Raw genomic sequence first — 16,608 nt, 5'->3', positions numbered from 1 at the left:
CGTAGCATTCTTTTCTACTATATCAGTTACCCAACCATTGACATGGTGATCCTACCGCAAGCAAAATAGAAAATGCAGTGCACAGTGCAGCAGAGCAACAAAATGCAGGCATATATTGAGGACATCTAAAAGTAAACACAATCTCCTTTGTTACAAATTCTTGCATATATGAAAAAGGTAACTTGAGACAAGTAGATGCTTGAAAGTTAGTTGAGATTTCAGAACTCAAATGCAATTCTATATAAAAACCATCAACGATAACTAACATAAACAGACGCTTACGTACGAATCTATGCATGAATCTCGTCAAGCAAAACACTTCTACAGTCAAACAACTTAGAAATTCTAAACTTCTTTTTACCAATTTCATTCAAATTTGTCGAAATAACAAACAAAACAAAGAGCAGATACAGTTAGAAGAAATTTCTTCTTTTTGGTTTCAAGAAAAGCTCCCTTCATTGGCCCTAAAAGAGGACCAAAAAGAATAAACCGACTACTCGCCAAAATTTACCTCAAAACGAAGGCAACTCGATACGATTTCGGTGTCCCATGATGCCAAAATATTAAAATAAAAAAGAAAGAAGGGGAGCGTGGTGACGTGTACAAGTGTGATTGGATGGATCTGTGGTGTTGGCTTCCACTAATTGACTGCAGACCCGGTCCCAGACAAAAATTTGTTTTCATTCCGTGCAATGATTATTGGAGGTGATGATCCACAAGAAAAAAAAAGGATAAACAAATGAAAAATGCATGTGCAATGTGGGTTGTTTCTCTGGCACTTTTCTATCTTCGGGCTTTGTTTTGTATTTGTTGGAGGAGGAGGTTTGGAATTTTCCCTCCTTTGTGAGGTGTGGACAGATATGCTCCACATTTCCTGCAATGGGGTCCCCATTTTTTCCAAATGCCCAAGATATTTATTCAGATAATACTTCACTAATCCTATCATTCTTAACAAGAAAGCTTCCACTAAGCATATGGTTTTTCCCCCACCTCGAAACATTAAATCAAAAAGGAAACTTTTGTGTTTCATCACACTCTTTTCTCATTTACTGGCTCCACGTCACTCCCCATCACATGAATTTCCAGCTGGGGGAAAATAATATAATTTTACCAAGCTAGTCGCGATCAGAAAATTTCAACAAGCTTTGTAGCACAAAGCAAGTAATAGTTGTTGTGAAAATAACGAAATAATCTTAAAAAAAAAATCTACTCAAATCTTGTATGATTAATAGAACAAAGAAAGAAGAATAGTAATGTAAAGACGTCAAAGCCATATAATTACTATGCATGATGGTCTCAAGAGAATGGCCCACCAAGTTCATCCTTTGAAAGACTAATAATGTTATGTTAATCAACAATGTAATCTCTACTTTAATGGTGCAATCGATTTGATGCAGATTGTTAATGGAAAACCATTTTTATCAGCAAAGAAATCAGCCCACAAACAGAGGTTGATGAAAACAGCCAAGGGTTTCTACCTGATCTTGGGATAATCAAAAGAAAGATGCCCCATATTCTAATATAATCATGAACCTAATCCTAATTCTCACCAAAAATCATTGTACCATGTGTATGGCTATGAATTCTAAAATCAATTTAATCCTAATAAACTAGTTGACATTATTATGCGCCAGAGAGATTGCCTCCCTTGTGTCAGACACAATAAAGCAATGAGCACCGAAACGGGGGAAAGCAATTAAACGGGCACCAGAAAGTGAGGTACTTGGCGGCATTGAATGGTGAGGAGTGATTCAAGATTATTTAAAACAGGCTTTGGATTCAACCATGAATCGGCAGTGAACCCTAATTATTGCTAACATTGGGAGTGACGCAAATTTCAAAAGCTGTCGCAAGTAAACACAATTTGAAGAGTAAAGAATGTGTACGAGTTGAGGAGAGTCCAGCAGATATCAGCTGAGGAGAGAAGACCAGTTGAGGTCCAACCTGCATGATTACGGAAAACGATTTAGCTGTTAGCAGCGGGGACTGGGGACTTGATGAAATCTGATAGTACTGTATTTTCATTGTCAATAAATTTGCAACCCGACCTGAATCTGAATTTTCACCTGAATCACGACTATCCCATGGCAGAACAATAAACAAGAGAGACAGAATATGACAGTGGAGTGAAATTCATTAGCATAACACAGGTTACTTTTCCAGATTTTGTGAGCAGATTTCCTCGGTAACATATATCCAGCAAAAGTCAACTCAAAGAAAGGAAAGGAGGAGAGGTAAGTATGGCCCCATACTAAGTATAACTCCAAAAATAGTGGAATGAAAACGGCACTTTCTATTAATGTGCTTTACAGGTACAAATTCGCTGGCAAGATGACATCGTAGCAACACAAGGTTTCAAGGAGAAGGACAGAGTGATTACGTGGTCGCAGCAAGCTCTCCATCCATCCATCCATTCATGAAATGATGCAAGTTTTTTAATCTTGCAATTATGGCAAATTTTTGTTTCTTCTCTAAGCCTTATTCGCTGGGTGATGGGTAAACGGTCAACGCAAGGGTGATGCATCAACATCATGACTATGAATGAATTCGTCTAAGATTCAGCACAACCCTAAATATGTGAACACATACTAAATCTAACTAAGTCCAAGGTGACTACAAGGAAATCCATAAATGGTAAAGTAATTTGTTTGCCTATGTTTCTGCTAGCAAATTTCCAAAATGATTCCATAAAGATGGATACCCTATGCATTAACAATCCTCAAATTAGGTGATCAGCTTCAATAGTTTTTAACTATGTTTTCAAAGATAATAAGAACATGGTCAAAGCATTTCACTATGAACAAGAGGAAACAGTAGATTAATACTCATAGCAAGACTTATTTAATTATCAGCCAATCTGAGATAGATTAAATGCATTTCTAACACGCTTATAAGGGTAAATGTTAAAAGGGTCTAAAATTCAACTAGTGGGAATTGTGAATCACTCCAACTGTGTAACGTCACCATCTTAGGGATCAAATTGCAGCATCCTAAGTAAAAACAAAGTGAGTCAACTCTAAACTCATTAAATGCTGAAATGCTCTAGCTTGATGATTAATCTAAATTTTAGCACAAAGACCCTTATTGATGGAAAGCAAACATCCAATGATTATGTTACAATCCCTCATTGATAACTCAAATTTTCTTTTTATTATACTAAACTTTGCTTTAAAGTACAACCAGCTCTCTCTCTCTCTCTCCCCCTTAAAAGGAAAAGGTTTTAACTATTTAACAAGTCACAAATCTTTGTGGATTACATCGAATCTCAGCTTTTTAAGTATAGCCAGGCGTAAAAGTTTAGTGTTCTCATTCATTTTTCAGTGGGTATTAGTCACGCTTCCATTCATAAACAAACAAAAGGTTTGTGGATTACACCAAACCATTTAATTTAATCCAGCTAACTCTGCCCTCCTCTGCCAAACATCACTAGGAAAAAAAATCTCCTACTTGGCATTCTCCAGTGAAGTCCTCATCATTTTTGTGGTCCAATCTGCTTCTTACTAGTGACTGTCAGGCTTCTTTTTATTGACCTATTAATGATATATCTAACTGTCAAATTAGACCCTCGCATGTCCCCTCATGAAACCACTGTCAAAGAAAGAGCCTATAAGATTGCAGTTGGTGTCACCATCTCAAAGTCTCCCCATCCCTTCTTACAATTCTTAACTACCTCCTCTAAAAGAGCCTATCATTCCTCATTCACTGTCCTTTTATCATAACATAGAACTATTTTATTTACTTCAAGGATAAAAATAGTTGATAACACAAATATAAATTTTGTCAAGGCTTGGGATTGTGCATTCTAGGAGTCATGCGAATGTCGCTCCCCACCACAATCTTAACTAACTCATACAGTCATGCTTTCTTTTGGTTCCATTATATTAGAATAATATTATGACCGCTAATTTGACTTGTTTGACCTAAGTCAAACAAACAAAGCTATGAAACAGTAGTAGCTTTGAGCTTTTGACCGACTACTTCATAATACATAATACAGCCATATACAAGTTACATCAAGAGGTCAAATATCTGGACAGACTAGTTGCAGGAATATAAACCTCGGTCTGCCGTGGATTTTAAATACAATATGCAATAAGATAATTATTTGAAGGAGCCACACTACGGCATAAGCCAACTGTATGGCTTTAAATCCAGTCAGTATTTTATGTATAAACTTTATTGTTTACAAATGATTTCAAGACAGCTTTCATCCAGAAGAATATACATGGTTTAGTTGTTTAGCATCAAGGGCATAAAGCTGTTTCCATACAATAAACAAATTCAATTATTGACAAGAAGAGGGTCATCGAATCATCAGTTAAGGACAAATAAATGTGGGTAGACATGCATGTCGTTTCACCCAGACTCTGCCCAAGATGTTACTAAATGAAAAGTCTTCAGTTACTGTTAATTGAAGCATGTACTAATTACAGCTATCTACGTGCAATATCAGTTATATTAATTAGAAATAATGAAATGATGGGAGCAAGACTATACACTTTGATGTTAGCATAATTCCAACACACAAATAGCACATCATATCATCAAAAACTTGAACCTGTATCACAAAGAGGAGCAAAAAAAAAAAAACCTGCTAACATCCAAACAACAAAAAAGTACCTTCAAGTCGGCGGAAGTCCAGTGAAAGAGCAAGCGAGTCTAGAGTAGTAGAACAAATAGAAGGAAAACAGCAAGACCACAACAATCCAGAGCAGGAAGCAGAGAAATCCGACATAAGCATTTCTAGAAACAAGATGAGGTATCTTATCCCTCTCTTGAGGGAGAGAGTAAAACTCATTGATAATAAACTTGATCAATTCATCCAGAACCTTCTTCGATTTGTTCTCCATATCAACAGAATTCAATGCTTGTAGTCGAGCTTTCTTTATAAGATTCACTACTATCTCTACTTCCGCCGATGCAATCTTTGAAAAGTCAATTTGTTCATCTCTGTTGACAGTGCTTATCTTTGAACAAGGAGTGAGTTCAGATGGTGTGAAGGTTTCTGTTGAAGTTGAAAGCGATGGATACGAAGCCATAACAAAGCTCTGAAACAGAAGAAAAGAATTCAAAAACCGAAGCTACAAATGATGGATTATCTAACCACATTTTTCAAAATATTATCATCAAATTTTGCAGGAAACTTGAAATCAATAAAAAGGAAGCAACAAATAGTTAAAATGAATTTATAAAAATTATTATTCATACATGAGCGACTGTACTTCAAAGAAAATCAAGATAGATTAGAAATTTATCTTACATAATTTATTAACGGTTGAATATAAAAGAAATAAAAAGAGAATATAACATGATTCGAACAGCAATAGCCAATAATAGAAGTCGTTTAAGGTAGTAATAGAAATTCAGCTAATTCACGAATTGAGATTAAGAATTAATTGACAAATATTCAGTAAATCAACCTCCAACAATCCAACTCTCACTCAAAATCACAGAAATTCATAAAATCTATGTTAATGACTAGTACCTTAGTGGTTTCACCGTTGTAATTAGAATCTGAAATCGCAGAAATTGAAGAGAAATCAAAGGATTCTTCAGAAATTTCAGGCAAGACATCTTCAACCGGTGAAGCAAACGCTTCCGTTAAACTCTTCTGAGCAGTCTGCAATGAAAACAAAAACAAGAACAAAGACATCAAAAAAAAAAACATGAGCTCGCAAAGCGGAGGCAATTGAGAAATTATTGCTTATTAGAACCCCACTGGCCTTCTTTGATGTTTTTTTCGCCGGAGAATCCTTTGATCGGCGATTGGCGAGATCTGAAGAAGATCGCGGGTGTTCTTTTCGCGACATTTGATTTTCTTTTTCTTTCATTTTCTACGTTTCGCTCCGCTCCTCACCGTTTTTGGCGGGAAGATTTTAACAAAATAATAAAAAAAATTACTCTCCGAATAGGGCCGGGCCTATTTATAGTTGACGGGCAGAGGGTGATTAAGAAATGGGCCATCCGCCTGACAAAACTCCTTGAAATTCCCAAACCCAAATCCATAATCTGGGCCTCAAGACTTTTTTGGGCCGAAGGTCTGGCCTCAATACTCAAACACAACAATTCTCATTACTTTCATTTTCTTTTTATTTCTTTCTCTTTACTTGTAAAGAAAATGCTAATTAAACATGTTGATCAATATTTTAAAATTAAAATCCACGTCATTATAAAATAACATTCAATATTTTATTATTCCCAAAACTATTATATTTCAATTAATTTATTTTAAAAATGTTTACTCATTTTAAATACTTTATATAAGATATAATATGATATTATTTTTTTTTATCTATAAATTTGCATTATAAATTATGAAAATTTTCAGAAAAAGTTTTATAAAGGGTGATCAATTAAAAGAAATCACTTTTCTTTTAACAATGATATTAGTAATCACATATGTTATATGGTAAATTTAATAAAGAAGGTCCGTTGTTGAGGATCAACAGTAATTTCCATATAGTTAAAAGATTCCCTTATCGAACCGAAAAGATTTACCGAACGAAGCCTAAATAGTATCATCAATGCAACATATGATACCATTGGAAATCATTAAAAGCTGTTAATATTGATAGCATTACTATAAACTTTTTAACCGTATGTTCATGAGATTGTGACTATGATCATAACTATCAAAAGGGTCAAACTAGAAAAGCTTTAATTTCAATAAAAAATGTAAACACGTAATTATTGCAAAGTTAGAAATTGTTAATCACTTTTAGACATGCACCCATGATCAAATTATGAACACATTGAACAAAATAAGACAATTGGAAATGCCTTTAATTATCAATATTTTAATCATGATTATTTCTTGTGGCTACAGCCTTATAATTATTTTAAGCCAATCATGATTTTAGCTTTATGACTACCCATATATTTTTTCTTCAGTGCTCAAACTTTTATCTCCTTGAATAGTGATCCACCTCGACTATAAAAACCAATGCCTTCGGCTTCTCCTTCCTCACAAGAGTTGGGAAAAACTTGTATGCAACCCTAGTTTTACAGCTTTCTCTGATTCAAACCCTTTGTTTTGTTTGCTTCTCTTTTCAGGTTTAAACAAAAACTTAGATCATGAAGGTTTTGGTAGCACTCTCCCTTGCCCTGCTGCTTCTCTTGTCGACCGAGCAAGCTGATGGGAGAAGGCTTGCCGTCGGGAATGGTCAGAACAACTGCAGACACCTGACGGAAGAGGCCAGTCCTGCTGATTCCGAGCCTGAGGGAAACCCAACTTACAACAGCTACGGACGAGCTCCGGATTCATCAACAGGAGAAAATCATCGTTATTATCCATGCGACAAGAACCCTAATGGTCGCTGAGCAAAAAAATAAAAAAAAGAACCCTAATGGTCATAATTAATTCCTAAACTATGCTTATTTATAGCTATGCTTTTAGATTTTAGAAAAAATAATGGAGCTTACCCGAGTTGAGAATGGAATAAGGAGAGCGTGGCTACAAACTTGCGTTCAGCTCCTGCTTGTTGTAACATATGCATGGATAAAATTTGCAGTGATCTTTCAGATATACTGATATTATATATATATATTGGGTTTTTTTTTTTGCTCAGCCATATATTGGGCTTTTTATGTATATATTTTATCAATGGAAGGAAGATTTTATTGATATCGGAAATTGATACAAACAAGTAAAGATATAATAAAGATCTCAAACTAAATTGAAAAACAACAACAAAAAATATCTATCCTCAAGCCGTGTTAATTACCACCTTTGATATGGTCATACCAAATTTAGTTAAAGAATCGACAAATACATTAACTTCTCTAAAAGTACGTACAAAAAATAATATTGTCAATAATTTTTCTTAGACTGTCATTTTCATTCTTATACTATTTATTTTAGGATCTTGACTTCCCATTCCAAGTCCAAAAAATTAATTAATTTGAAATCAAATTCAACAATAATAGACTCTTTCCGACCCAAAGCGATGAATTAAAAGCTTGAAGAGCAATTTTATAATAGTTTTTGATATTACTCGGATGCCACATAATAAATAAAAAATAAAGTATTCAATTTTAGTGGCCTACATATATTATAAGACTTCAATTTTTGAACTATCATAGACAATGTATATTGGGTTTAAACATTTAATTTTGGTGGACAAATCACATACATTTTATACTGAAAAAAAAATAGCAACGCTTTGTAATTACTAATTAGTAAGGTGATTAATTAGGACATAGTATGTAAATAGCATCAAACTGTTTTACCAAGTAGTTTAGAGATTAAACCTTGATGATCTCTATTCTTTTAAAACCTAATTTTGAACACAAATTATATGACAACACTATGTGCTTTATGTCCATGCTTCTAAAGGCCGATGGGCTTGCTCATGAGTAAATATAAAAAATGTTGTCTAGCTTCATATAACAATTTACCTTAATTATATTGATCGGTTCTCATTTATTGACATTCACACTATAAAAAAGGGGGGGGGGGGGGGGGAGGGGGAATATATAAATGATTAAGATCAACCAAATGATTTTTTAAGTCAATAATAATTTTATTAATAAATCACATACGATATTATAGTTTTGTCAAAAGTGCTGCAAATTTGAAACACCTCATCCAAAACTCTACAGTGAATAATTCAAATCTACTCCTCCATATATAAAGGAGAGAAAGCTCTTGAATCAACACCACACCACAAATATTTATTTTTATCAATGTTCAATTTAAAAAAAAATCAACACAATAATTATTTTTTTTAATATTCCAAAAGAAGATGCAACGAGTAATCTTCCAACTCGCATCAATCCATTGAAGGATCAAACAGATGATATTTAGATGTTTGTTGTCTTATTTAATTAAGTGGAATGAATGACCTTTGAATCATGATCAATAGGACTACTTTAAATTATTGACATTTTTTACCAATATATATCAATACTATCTTTTTTAAAAAAAAAACATATATTTGAGAAAAATGATGCATAAAGTTTCAGGAATTTAATATTAAATACTAATCACGTAGTAATTTAATTCAAAAAGAAAAATGAAGCACAAGGTGATTTGTGATTTTTTTTTTGAAAGATAGAGATAATTTCATTAATAACTTGCTATACAAAAGAAGCCATAGAAGGCTAGAGCTGCAGATAAGCAGCATCGAAACAGACTATACAAGTTCAACAACACCCTCAGGTTGTAATGAGATCAAAAGGACAACCGTCAAGGACATCATCACAGCACAACCTAAGGAATCACCATCAAGTTATATTATACAAAGCAAAAATCTGTCATCCCTAACCGACAGAGCCTTTGTCAAATCCCAGGCCAAGCAAATCAAAGCAGAAAGAAGCTCACAGAAGAAGGAAAGAGACGCCAAGTAGCATTCAATTATCAGGAAAAGTTTCAATGATTTCCAGCAGCTCATTATGCCGCAGAATTCCCTCTTTAGCTAATTCGTCAGCAACCTAATTACCTTCCCTTAGAATGCGTTGCACTCTTCATTCCCCCACTTGGCCTTTTAGTCTTTGTAAGTGAAGCACCCATTTCCTAAGTCTCCATCGGGCACTATTAGGATAATGAACCCATTCGTCATTTTAGTAATAAGTGTCTTAAAGATACTCTCTAAAGTTACTATATATATTAAGTAATATTTTTCAATGATGCATAGAAGTTAATAACATTATCTGTTAAATATGGCATGTAATACAAAAATTATCGTATGAACTGTCCAATTATTAGGGTATTTTTGGTGGCAAATATAGGGGTCTGATTCTAATTAAGAGTTAATCATGGTCAATTATTAATTAGGCTAAACATGATCCAAACACATCAAAGTTTTTTGAGAAATAAAATCAATCAAATTAAAGAAAACATTTTTGGTGATTACAGAGAATGCTGGAATAATTAATTAACGAGTAAGAGTGCAGGTAAATTATATTAGTTTCTTTATTGGTGCATATGGCTATATATGGGTTAACTTAAGGGAAATAATTAATTAAGGGATTTGAAGTTCAAATCTCTCTCTCTCTCTCTCTCTATCCTTAAAAAGATTATGTTACCTTAGATTGACCGTTAAAAATCATTAGTAGATATTAATTTATAGTCCTGGCATGTCATTATTATTTACTTTTAACCCATATTCATGTTATTCATATGTACTCAAAGGTCAACTCGAAACAATGTTTAATATGGGTGAAAAGGATGTAATCCATAAGTAATCATGACAAAGTTGGAAAAATATATTTTTTCTGTTTTTAAATGTTCATCCCTCTTTTAACTTTCACAAAAATTAAAATAAAAACTTTAATTTTGATATATGTTATACAAAATTTGATATTTTTTATAATATAAATATTTAATGCTTTTTAATATAAAAAAAATTGTAACATAAAAAAAGTAAGAGTATTAAGTTTCTAAAAATAATTACAAAAGACTTTATTTTGAAATATTAAAAAAAAAAGAATCACCCAATGTTGAACCCCAGAATGGCAACAAAATGCAGGATTACTTATAAAAAAATTGAATATGAACAATGCAAAAAAGGCTTTAATTACTGTTAACATTAATCATAATTACTTCCTTGGTGGCCATAACTCTGGGCCAATAGTTTTGCGACATTGTGATACGCCCACCTCACCTTGTAATTTCTTAGTGCTCAAAAATCTATCACGATTAACCTTAAACAGCAACCCTAGCTGGGGCTATAAAACCCTAGCCTGAAGGGTTCTTCCTTCACACAATTTTTCTTTTTCTCATAGTTGGAATTAATTATCTGGTATTTCACTAGCCCTATTTTTACTTTTCTCTTCTTTTTTTGGTATGGGAAATTCTAGAAAAGACTGATAACGTCTGTATTGAAAATTACTTGTTTCATTTCAGGGTCTTTGCCACTTTTTGATCATGAAGAACTTTGGAGTGATCTTCTTGGCTCTGGTGTTACTTTCCGCAACTCTGCAAGCCGATGGGAAGAGGTTCATCCCGGACCCTAAGCTCTTAATTGAGCAGCAGCAGGCGAGTACGAGCAGTCTGGGTCAAACCAACGCTGCAAGCCTTGTTGCTGCTGCCGAAGACGACGATGAGAGCAACCCGACTTACAGACAGTACGGACGTGTTGGTGATGGTTCGAGTGAGAACCGCCACCGTTCTTATACAACTGTCGACAACCCTTACGCTCCAAAGCTCAAAAATTAAGCAGGATCGCGAGTTTGAAGCATGGAAAACTGATGGAGCTTTAGTAAATAGGGTGTGCCTTGAGAATAAAAAACGGGATAAGGTTTAACATGTCTAGAATTATAACCAAAAGCATGCATACAATATACATATATATATGTGTGTGTGTGTGTGTATGCTTATGGCGCACATGTTAAGTTTCCCGAAGAAATTAAGTGTTAATGGAGAAGCATGTTAAGTTAGCATATGTTGTGTGTGATAAAAATTAAATCTGGCTTTGAAGTTAAGTAGCCATTCAGAAGATTTCATTAATAGAAAGATTTACAAAATAGAGAAGCTGCTGCCCAGAAAAAGGGAGCAAACGGCTGAGAGCAGGCTGAAACAAGAGAGAAAAACTCCAGTCAACATCCCCACTAAGTGAGCAAAAAAGGAGAGCTGAACAGAAGGAAAGAAAAGGACTGTACCGCGTTCACAACAATGATCCCCAACATCAGCATAAAAATCATAAAAGAGGCAAAATCATCACCACCAAACAGAAAAGAGATTTCTTGTCAACTCCACACTTCGTTAAAGAATCAGCAAATGAATTACCTTCCCTCAAGATGTGTGAAAAAATGATCCTGCCTAATGAGATCTGGAGGCTGTCAATTTCGTTAAAAACTCACCAAGGGTCCCAACGTCTTTGTGACTCCTTAGTTACTCATGAGAGAGCGTTCTTTGAAGTTAATTATTAAGGCCTATCTAGCTTGCAATGCAATAAATGATCAAGCTAAAAGCTAACTGTACGCATGTGTGATTTTGCTTATTTTATATATTTTTTCTATCTTAATCTTTTTTAAATGTCTCGAAATGAAATCATGAACTATATTTTATATTACAGATTAATTTTTGCTGATTAAAATGGAGTTTTTAGTAGACCAACCACTTTTAGATGTGAGAAAAAAAGAAAACAAAGAAAGACTTGGTCCCTAAATGCAGGGTTAATATAATTAGAAATGCATTGGCTATTGATTATCAGTTTCTTTGTAAGTAGCATGGAAATTTAAAAGTACATAAATTGAGAGGATTTGGGTGATCGCACATGACCTTACTTACTATGAAAAAGTACACTCTTTCTTTTCAGTTGTCTTGATTAGTTAAGGGGATTTGATCATTTACATCCTTTTTTATATATATTTTAATTAATTTTTATCTTATAGTTAAGAAGTTAAATTTAAGAGTACGGTTGTAAATTTTAAATATAGTATAAATTATATAGCAATTAATATAAATTTTTTTCTTTTGATTTAATGAATTTTTAATATGACAATTAATCCTCGTATGTACCCTCTCAAATATACAAATATTTATGATATTTTTGTATGATAATTCTATATACTAATATATCTTCACCATTTGTAAAATGAAAATAGTGATACTTGCTTTTAGATGAAGCATATTCGAAAACTTTGAAAAATATGTGGGCAAACATTTGAATATGTTGTGGCCATTAACTAACAACTTTCTTGCAGATGGCTCTTTAAGACTCTAACCCAGCCGCACCACCTCTCTACCACGATGGTTCTTGGGTTTCTGTCCCGGCTTTCCTTTCCCCAGCCGCAACTCCTGATTACTTGCCCCTTGTTTGAAATCAAAGAAAATTAGCCTTTTATTTTTTACTCCAACCAAACAAAATTAACTTCTTTTAAAAGCCAAATTATCAAACAATATAAAAACCTTTACCTTAATTCAAAAAATCTTAGGTCACAAATTTAGATATTTTTTTCTTTATTTGAAGAAATTGGGTTTCATAGTTTATTTCCCTATCCAAGATCTATGTCAATCTCAGTTTATAAAATTTGCAATTGAAAAAGCCAAAATAGCTGGAATACTTCAGGTTAGGAATATTGACAAGGCCATCCAACAAGGTTCGTAATGCTTGACTTGAACCCAAGTTACGGATAGTCAAGAAATACATTGTCGCCTATCTAGTTCACCAGTTTGCTTCCATGCTAAACTTTTGCAAGAAGATAAAAATGGATGATAGTAAAGTTTTGTATTCGATTTTTTGTAGTTGATGCTACAACAATCAGGAAACATTACAACGAAGTGATGCTAATTGGTCCATCCGAACAAGAATGATTCGGTCACGACTGAGAGTGCTTCTAAGATTGTTTGTCATATTAAGAGACTAACAAAAGAAGAAGAAGCTTGAGAGAGATGAAGTTTTTTGGTTTGGATTAGATTTTTTTTTTTTTGAAAAGTGGATAGATTCATTTTTATATGTACTCAAATTTTTTATGAATAATATGTAGTTAGCTCCGATTTTGTTATGATTTTATCCCCTCTTTAAATTCAATTGGATTTGATCTTAGGGTTAGTCTAATTTCATAATTAATCACAATTATGATTAAGAAAAAAAAAACATTTCTTGCGTAGTGTTCCATAAAGCATTGTCTCCCTCTTCTTTTCTACTTGACCTCGCTCCCCCATTCAACCACTTACCTTCTCTTTCTCTCGTTTACACATTTATTTTCAACCTAGCTAGCTTTACCTACTATTTTGATTAAAATGGCTCAATATCTATTCCCATTGAGGTTCCTTCATAATTAATTTTGGATATATTATAACCCTGTCTCAAGGGATGATACTCTGGTACTTTTTTTTTTCTTTGCTCATTTCTTTAGACCAAAACAAACAGGTAAGATATCTGATATAACTGTGTGAATGTGGGTTCTCCAAGATTCAGTTCCTGTCTTTTTCTTCCATTATCTCTTTCTTTCTTCCCTCTGTCTTTCTTTTTTCTTTTTTTTGCTTAGCAAAAAAAAAAATCAGATCTATTTTTCTAGCAAAATAAACAGATTTTTAATGTGTTTGAATATCCCAAAGTGGAAATTGGAAATGAGAAAAAATTTTGGTTTTTTAATTATTTTTGTAAATATTTATTTATTACACTTTGAATGAATTACTAGCAGGACTTGTGATATAAAATTGTTGTATCGTATGTGATTTATCAATAAAATTAATCCTAATTTAATTATAAAAAACTATTTTTGTGTGTTCGATAGATCATCTGCTTGTGTTAATTAGATGCAAAATCTTAATTTTTTTAATATGAGTTGATTAATCCATTATCTGTAACTAACACTACAAATAATTAAGATTATATAATAAATGGAAGGCAACAGTATGTACTCGAGCCTATATACTCTGTTTTATGTGATGTTCTTAGGGTGTAATTAACTGGGGAACATCCCTGGCTGGATGGTGTTTTCATCTCTGGTTGGCTGTGTAACGAATCTGTTACCTTTAATAAAATGAAACAAATTTGACTGAGAAATGGAAAGAAATAGTACTAAGCACACTTGGAGACATATGATCATATGCCAAGTTTACAAATCAAGATTGTTAATTATTACTTTTATATTTTATATTTAGTGGAATGACCAAGAATCGATAATGAGCATGACTAATTAGTTTATTAATTCATAAAAAAAGGAATCAAACTAGATAAATCCAAAGACAAAGAAAAATAATTAATAACTATATTTGACTAGAGTACTCATAATGCTATGAATTTTCAATATTAGGACACTCTTTAAAATTTATAGACAAATTATAATAATAATTATTTACAAAATTGAATATCAACGATATCGAAAGGATAGAAGAGAGTTTAAGTAATTTGTACGCACATATGATATAATTATATCAATTTATTAACTTTCTTAATAAGACTTAATGAATACGTGAAAATATATATACTGGTTTCTTTTCTCTTATTTTTAATTTAAGAATTTCATCTCCTATATATAAGATTATTTTTCAAATGCCTTTCTTATTAATATTAATCATATAATTTCTTGGTTTGGTGGCCATAGGTAAGACCAATGGTTTTGCAACAACGTGATATCCCCCACCTCATCCCTTTGATTCCTTGGGTGCTCAAAAATCTATCACACTAAACCTTAAACAGCGAGCATCTGGGGCTATAAAACCCTAAGCTCTCATTTCTCCTTTCATCACACAATATTTCATATTTCTTTAGAGTTGTGGTATTTTTCATTACCCTAATTTTACTTTCTCTTCTCTCTTTTTTTTATTATTATAAAATTAATTTATCAATATTCTAAGTTTGTAAGTTTCGATCAGATCTGTTTGCATTAGGCAGTTACATATTCATTATTGATATTTAATAAAATCTTCATATGATCAAGATCTTTCATCAAATAGTCTCAAAATCTAATTTTAATTCTTGTGGAATACATATATATTAAAATTATTTGCTTCGTTTCAGGCTCGGATTGATTATCGATCATGAAGAACTTAGCAATGATCTTGTTCGTCCTCGTGCTGTTGTTGACAACTTTGGGAGCTGATGGAAAACGGATGACCCTGGAGAACAACAAGCGTAAGCTCCTTGGTGATCAGGCAAGTACTCTGGGTCGAAAGCCTGATGTTGGAGCTAAAGATGCCAAAGATCCAGCTGCAAACAACAAGGGTGCAGCTACTGCTGGAACCGCAGAAAATAATGGTGTAGTAGGCCTTGTCGATACCCTGCGGGAAGATGGTTTGTCCGATACTCTAAGTACTCACCGTTACTATAAAACCGCGAATAACCCTTACGTTTCCTCCAAGTCCAAATAATAGGAACAAGTGCAAGCAATGAAACCGAGCTAGCTCTACAACTTATGTGAAAGCTCAGAAAGTGATGGAGCTTTTCTAAATATGGTGTGCCTAAGAATAAAAGAGGAAATTAACATGTTAGAATAAGACAAAAGCATACACTCTACATAGTATGTGCATACTGCTCATGTTAAGTTTCCTCCCAGGAAAATAAGTCGTAAAAAAAGTGTGTTAGGTTATGAACTATTGTGTCTATAATGCAAACCAAAGTCTGTGTGTATTTCTATCTTGTTTGCATGGAATAAAAGATCAAGCTAGCCGTATGTGTATATATCTGGTCTTTGCTTGTTTATACTTTATCATTATAGTATTGGTTAATTTTGCTTGCTATGTATTTTGTTTTTGATGAAGTTGTTGTGCTATTAAGATTTTAATTTGTTGATGAAATCGTTTTGTTTTGATGTTGTGACAAAGATGCCTCTCTTTTGTGTTGAAAAAATTTTTGCTCACTAAAATGAAGTTTTCTAGAGGATAAATATTTTTCTTTGATATGAAAAAACGACAGACAAAACCCTAACTAGAATTTGATTTTCTAATTGGATTTGAGAAAGAGAGGTTCAAACTCTACTCTTTAAATTGGGATATCATACAAGTTATCATTGAAGAATTTCTATTTTTCTAATTTACAAGAACTATAGTTATCAGGAATTAGATTATATATTAATATGAAAATTTTTAAAAATTAATTTCAATGTTGTGTAATTTGGAATCTTAAACTAGCTATAGGGATGTAAAATTTTTAAAATTTAATATAAATAATTTGCAATATTTATAATTATGTAATATATATATATATAATATATAAG

At 32.9% G+C, this 16,608-nt stretch overlaps 1 protein-coding gene across 2 annotated transcripts; it reads right to left on the bottom strand.

Moving 5' to 3' along the window:
* On the bottom strand, positions 1,252–5,860 carry LOC18603679. 2 transcript variants are annotated; one of them, XM_007035775.2, is made up of 4 exons: positions 5,724–5,860; positions 5,486–5,620; positions 4,621–5,048; positions 1,252–1,944 (listed from the first exon to the last, which is right to left on the bottom strand). In XM_007035775.2, exons 1-3 carry the CDS (start codon positions 5,829–5,831, stop codon positions 4,623–4,625), a joined length of 669 nt encoding a protein of 222 aa, XP_007035837.2. In that variant the 5' UTR covers positions 5,832–5,860; the 3' UTR covers positions 1,252–1,944; positions 4,621–4,622. The 2 variants fall into 2 exon arrangements, with proteins under 2 accessions (XP_007035837.2, XP_017974753.1); XM_018119264.1 differs by lacking the exon at positions 1,252–1,944 and having other exon boundaries at positions 4,507–5,048.

The sequence above is a fragment of the Theobroma cacao genome, chromosome 4 (assembly GCF_000208745.1).
Source record: "Theobroma cacao cultivar B97-61/B2 chromosome 4, Criollo_cocoa_genome_V2, whole genome shotgun sequence".
In the NCBI taxonomy this organism is placed as follows: Eukaryota; Viridiplantae; Streptophyta; class Magnoliopsida; order Malvales; family Malvaceae; genus Theobroma; species Theobroma cacao.
This window is presented reverse-complemented; position numbering and strand designations above follow the sequence as displayed.

What these genes read in the sequence shown, in the direction of transcription:
- LOC18603679 (XM_007035775.2), bottom strand. Translation starts at nt 5,831, where the DNA reads ATGAAAGAAAAAGAAAATCAAATGTCGCGAAAAGAACACCCGCGATCT. An exon ending in CGAAAAAAACATCAAAGAAG is followed by an intron (nt 5,621 to 5,723) that starts GCCAGTGGGGTT and finishes TTTTCATTGCAG; the next exon opens with ACTGCTCAGAAGAGTTTAAC. An exon ending in ACAACGGTGAAACCACTAAG is followed by an intron (nt 5,049 to 5,485) that starts GTACTAGTCATT and finishes CTTCTGTTTCAG; the next exon opens with AGCTTTGTTATGGCTTCGTA.